Source organism: Telmatherina bonti (assembly GCF_933228915.1).
Source record: "Telmatherina bonti genome assembly, chromosome: 13".
Classification (NCBI taxonomy): domain Eukaryota; kingdom Metazoa; phylum Chordata; class Actinopteri; order Atheriniformes; family Telmatherinidae; genus Telmatherina; species Telmatherina bonti.
The window spans coordinates 20,786,134-20,791,964 of record NC_136611.1 but is presented as its reverse complement, the minus strand read 5'-3'; the positions used below and the strand labels follow the sequence as shown (position 1 = coordinate 20,791,964).

Below are 5,831 nucleotides of genomic sequence, written 5' to 3'. Positions count from 1 at the left end.
AAAACGATTTGTTTTCAGGCCCAGCCTCAAATCACACATATTCTGATTTACCCATCATGTCATCCTGAAATTGATGCTCTTATCATTTCTTCTATCATATTCTAATTGTGTTAAATGACAGTGAAAGGACACAACAATACACGCACACATAACCCATATGCGTTTGTGCATTTGCTGTTCATGTTAACACTCCTTAGATGTCATGATGATCAGAATTTTCTGCAACAGAATGAACAATATTTATTGAAATGCAACACCACAAGGTTCAGATTAGAATAAAAGGAGACATCGCTATGAGAAAGATAAGACAGGGTCACCATCATGTCCAGAATAACTCAGACTGATAACTCCTGATGCATGCTGACATGCTATATATGGTTTACATGAAACAAATTCTTTAATCAAACAACCTCTTTCTACAACAAGTTGGCCTGCTGTTTAAACATACAAAATAAATATATATTCATTCATTCATTCATTTTCCTAACCGCTTAATCCCATTCAGGGTCGCGGGGAAGCTGGAACCTATCCCAGCAGTCTTTGGGCGAAAGGCAGGGTACTCCCTGGACAGCTTGCCAGTCCATTGCAGGGCAAATAAATAAATATTTCTGCTAAAAACACAATAATCATAGAATACACTCATTTTGTAAACTGTCTGTGTACTATTGTCAATTAGATATGTGCAATAAATTCTTTGCAACTCAAGCCATTTAGAAATGTAAGTTTTACACAACCTTTTAGTTTGCATGACTGAAGAGAAAACCCTGACTTCATTTGATCTTATATCCACCACACACGTCACAAAACAAAAAAAAAAAGACAAATACATAAAATAAACTGTGTGTCTGGAGAGATTTAGATGTGATCACGATGCGCATGACCATTGATCACTGATGAGAAGATAACTGAATCGCATGTCGGTGATATAAGGAGGAGGGTGTGAGAGAAAGGTGGAGTTGTCAGTTGGTATAAAAGACTTCCTACAAAGTATGATACAGCTCCAAACCAGCTGGCAGCCCATGCAACCTGCGCCTAATCCCGAGACATATGACTGAATCAGACCGCATGAAGGTAAGGGCACTTTGAGAATACTTGTCAAAGTATTAAACTGCAGATAACATGTTTGATTAAAATGAACTAATATTCAAAGTTTAGTGGAACATATTCATCTTATCATTTCTTAATCTAAGAGCATTGATTTCCATTTATTATTAATCAAAAGACAAAGAAAACCAATACTGCAATTTAACAAAATATTTAAGATCTTTATCTAATCTCATTAAATAAAGTTATTCTAACTAATCATTTACAGCAAATGGCTTCACTTTGGCTTTGTTAAACTTTCACTGTAGTGTAATATCACAAGTAAAGAATCTCTTTTGCATTATGAAATAAAAAAAGAAAAGATCACTCTTTACCTTTTTTTCATTTATGTAATCAAAATATAGGCGTAACAGCGCATCAATACATTTTAGTGTACGTTATTCTCCCCTAAAAGAAAGCTCTTGCAAAAATATAATTTTGCCTTTTACATTTAGACTGTGTGGATATGTAAAATGTTTATAAAGTATTTATATATCATGCAGTCATGTAGAAATGGTCAAAGCATGAAAATGTTTCTCGCAACACTTCATAACTGTATTGCAAAATCTGTCCATCATTACAGTGTCACATTTTATTACTTATTCTAAAGTCATACAAAGATGACATCAGAACTTGTATTTTTTTAATAAGTTAGGAAGGTTTAATATGCATCTTCTCTGCTGCCAGTCTGCTGCCTGCTGCTGCTAATTTTTCTTCTGCTAATTTTTCTTCTGCCTTCTCAGGATATTCACAAAAAAAGGTGTTTTATTTACTATTAAACCTAGCAGCCTTCCTGTCTCTCTCTTATACTGGTTAGTCTCAGTAAAATGCCTTTATTAAACTGATTCAAACAACACATCAAAATTCTGAAGTACATTCATGCTGATGTCTTCAGGAGATCCAACCTCTGATGGCACACCCTGACCTATCACCTGAGCATGACCGCTCCCAAGAGGACAGGAAGGATGGCCAAGTGCAGCCTGCAGGGGAAACAACACTGCAGAGGACCAAATCCTGCTTCCTTAAGGGAGTTTCCTACTTCTCAGGAGACATGGAAGTGTTTGGAAAATGGATGGAAAGTAAGTCAGCATCAGCACACAAATGATACATACACAGTATGACATAAACAGACTGACACCCTGTATCTGAAATAGTCTGAAAACTGCTTTAAATTAAAACTGTTCGTAAATTGTAGGGCTTAATATAATGACCATATAAATATATAAAGGACTTTTTTCAGCTCAATGATCCTTGAACAACCACAATTATAAATTTAATTGCAGCCACTGATAACATCAGTGTTTGATGTCTTTTCCCAACACTTTGCTGAAAATCAAACAACTTTCTGCTTCTTCTTCCAGAACAGTTCATTTTGCTGCAGCTGCTGGACTGGGTTTTGCGTGGAGCGGCCCAGGTGATGTTTGTCAACAATCCACTGAGTGGGCTCATTATTTTTGCGGGCCTCATCCTACAGAATTACTGGTGGGCTCTCAATGGTTTTGTGGGCACACTCTTTGCAACCATCTCTGCTCTCATTCTCCAGCAAAACAGGTGCGAACGGTTATATCTTATAGTTATATCTTGACTAAACATGTGCTTAGATTATTATGTCTCAATATCTTGGTACCATAAACAGTAAGCTAGTTACTTTGAGTGAGCTGACATTAAACTTTCTGGATGATTCTCACCAGCTACAGATGAAATAGTATTATGGTAAAAGCTAAGAAGCTAAAGGACAAAAAACAAACATTGAATTAGAACATCTCTCTTTCAGGGGTGCAATAGCTGCTGGGCTGTACGGCTACAATGGTATCCTGGTGGGTTTGTTAATGGCGGTGTTTTCCAATGCAGGAAACTGGTATTGGTGGCTTCTGCTGCCTAATATCTTCATGTCCATGATGTGGTGAGCAGAAATATTTTGCATCAGTTAAACAACACAGCAAGCTTAAAGCATAATAGACGAGGATAGATAAACACAAAGTATATAACAGACTAAAGAAATGACTGCTACAACTGATCAGTTTTGTATTGTGATCAGTTTGCAAAAGGTTTAGTTAGCTCAGAGTTGTACCACAAAGAAAATTAAGTTCCAATCTAGTTTTATTGGTCTGATTCAATCCCTGCAGGTTCAGTCAGAAATTAAGTCAGACATAAATTTCATAAATTTGTAAGAACTGCAACTTTGAGATTAACTACAAAAATGCTCAAATGATTGTATAAGCGATATAGTGTGAATGAATATAGCTGATGTTGTACTATGACGTTGTGTTTCAGCCCAGTTGTGTCCAGTGCCTTAGCCTCTATTAACAGCCGCTGGGATCTGCCAGTGTTCACGCTCCCCTTCAACATCCTGGTTTGTCTCCACATGGTTGCTACTGGCCACTACAACCACCACTTCCCCCAAGTCCTCATTCAGCCACGCTCAGAGCTCCCCAACATCACCTGGGCTGAACTTGATGTAGCCAAGGTCAGTGACAGGCCACATTGTCAGACTTTCTGCTAAACAGGCTACCACACAGATTAAAGTGAGATATGAATATGCTGACACCTACTTATGCAACATGAACTATGTACAGCTGAAAGAGAGAAAAAAAAAACTGGCTGGAATGTGCGTCTTTGTTTGCATCTACAAACGTTTCGGTATGTGTGTTTTCAGCTGTTCATGTCCATACCTGTGGGCATCGGTCAGGTCTATGGCTGCGACAACCCTTGGACAGGAGGAATCTTCATCATCTCTCTCTTCATCTCCTCCCCCATCACCTGTGCTCATGCTGTCCTGGGATCTACAGTGGGCATGGTTTCAGGTAGGAGATCCACATAGTACCTCAGCTTGTGGCTGATATGATCCGGCTTTAAAATAAAGATATACATTTCTTTTCTTTTTTTTCATTCAGATAAACTGCATGACTTATTCTTGCTTCACTTAATGATTATTAATTTCAAGTTATCCCTTACATTGTTGTAAACAAAGTGATACCAAAACCCTCCATCAAAGCCTTAAAAAGACTAATTTTTATTTTGTTATTAGGATAATCCAAATTTAAACAGATTTTTGTGCGGCTCCGTTTGCTGTGACTTATCATTTGTTGTTGGTATTTCTTTTTATTTGTAGGATTGGCTCTATCTGCTCCTTTTGGAGATATTTATTTTGGCCTCTGGGGATATAATTGTGTGTTAGCCTGCATTGCCATTGGAGGAATGTTTTACGCGCTCACTTGGCAGGTCCACCTACTTGCCATCACATGTGGTAAATACACACCCAAAGAGATAAAAAAATACAATCTGGAAATACATCTTTTCGTGATAACTTGGTTGCATAACATCTATCTTTGTATAACTAAGTTGTATAAGCCATAACTATGTATACCTCTGTTGTATGACATTTAACTATGTGCAACTTTCCACTTGAGTTTTGGAATCTGCAGTCACACTTATTACATGACAATATCTCCTTCTTTGTAGCTTTTTTCTGTGCATACCTTGGCTCAGCCATTGCTAACATCATGTCCAGGGTAAGTACTCATTACTGTGGCTTCATGCCGCTCACTTTAAACAGCAGTTCATAGAAATAAAATATTAAGTGCAATGTATCTGTCATCCACAGTTTGGCCTGCCTGCCTGCACCTGGCCTTTCTGCCTCTCTGCCCTCACCTTTCTCCTCCTTACTATGGGGACTAAGAGGATATTCAAGCTGCCACTGGCAAAAGTCACCTTCCCTGAGAAAAACTTGGTGTTCTACTGGAAGCTGAAGAAGCAGGAAAAAGCAGAGAAAGCAGAGAAAGAGAAGAAAGAAAGAGAAGAGCAGCAGAGAGCTATTGAGGATGAGGTCATACAAAACGAAAAAAACTACTAAGAATAATGGAAGAGGGAAAAGTAGAAAGTGTGACGTTAGAAGGTAAAGATGAAAAGATACGTGTTGAAGATCAAGCGCCTGTGGGGCAGCTTACAGAAACAAGCAACAGGGACAATAATTTAACTGAGATCATCTGTGCTGATTATGTTTAATACAAGACACCTGTAAGATACATAAACAAAATAAATATGCTACTTGTGTTAAAGTAAGCATGACTATACATATACATATATATATATATATATATATATATATATATATATATATATATATATTTGAAAGGGAGAGAGAAAGATGTGTGTGTGTGTGTGTGTGTGTGTGTGTGTGTGTGTGTGTGTGTGTGTGTGTGTGTGTGTGTATAAAATGAGACCTAAATATTACTAATAATTAATATTTAGATCTCAGAGTAATTGCATATTGTACTGTGCATATTTATATTTCTTCCTGAACCAGTTGATATTTTAAGATTTGCAACATTTAATGGCCTTTTGTATTTTGTTCTTTAATACTTTGTTTACAATAAAATTTGAAGTTTTTTAGTTTGGTTTACACATTTTTCTGCACAACACAAATTTTCTTACTTTTTGTGTTAAGTTTGTTATTTAGTTGTAATTGCAGTATTAAGCAGCTATTCCAAAGGTCAGCTGCTTTTCTATTCTACAGTCATTTGGCAAACACTTTTCTTCAAAGTGACTTACAGGTGATAAGTTATCAATTAACCATAGCAATTAACCCAACAAGCATGTTTTGTGGCTCGGAAGAAACTGGAGTGCCCGGAGAGAAACCAAACATACACAGGGAGAGCCTGTAAACCCCCCCCCCCCTCTCGGCTGTAGCTCAAACCAGTGACCGGTGAGGCCACAGTACTGACCACTACACCACTGCGATGCCCCTT

At 37.5% G+C, this 5,831-nt stretch overlaps 1 protein-coding gene across 1 annotated transcript; it reads left to right on the top strand.

Annotated features, from left to right (window-relative positions):
- Positions 1-1,047: 1,047 nt before the first annotated feature.
- Positions 1,048-4,936, top strand: slc14a2 (solute carrier family 14 member 2; the record flags this gene model as incomplete). Its single annotated transcript, XM_079251672.1, has 9 exons — positions 1,048-1,071; positions 1,979-2,162; positions 2,445-2,634; positions 2,858-2,986; positions 3,358-3,550; positions 3,740-3,887; positions 4,196-4,330; positions 4,546-4,595; positions 4,688-4,936. 9 exons carry the CDS (start codon positions 1,048-1,050, stop codon positions 4,934-4,936), a joined length of 1,302 nt encoding a protein of 433 aa, XP_079107798.1.
- Positions 4,937-5,831: the final 895 nt, after the last annotated feature.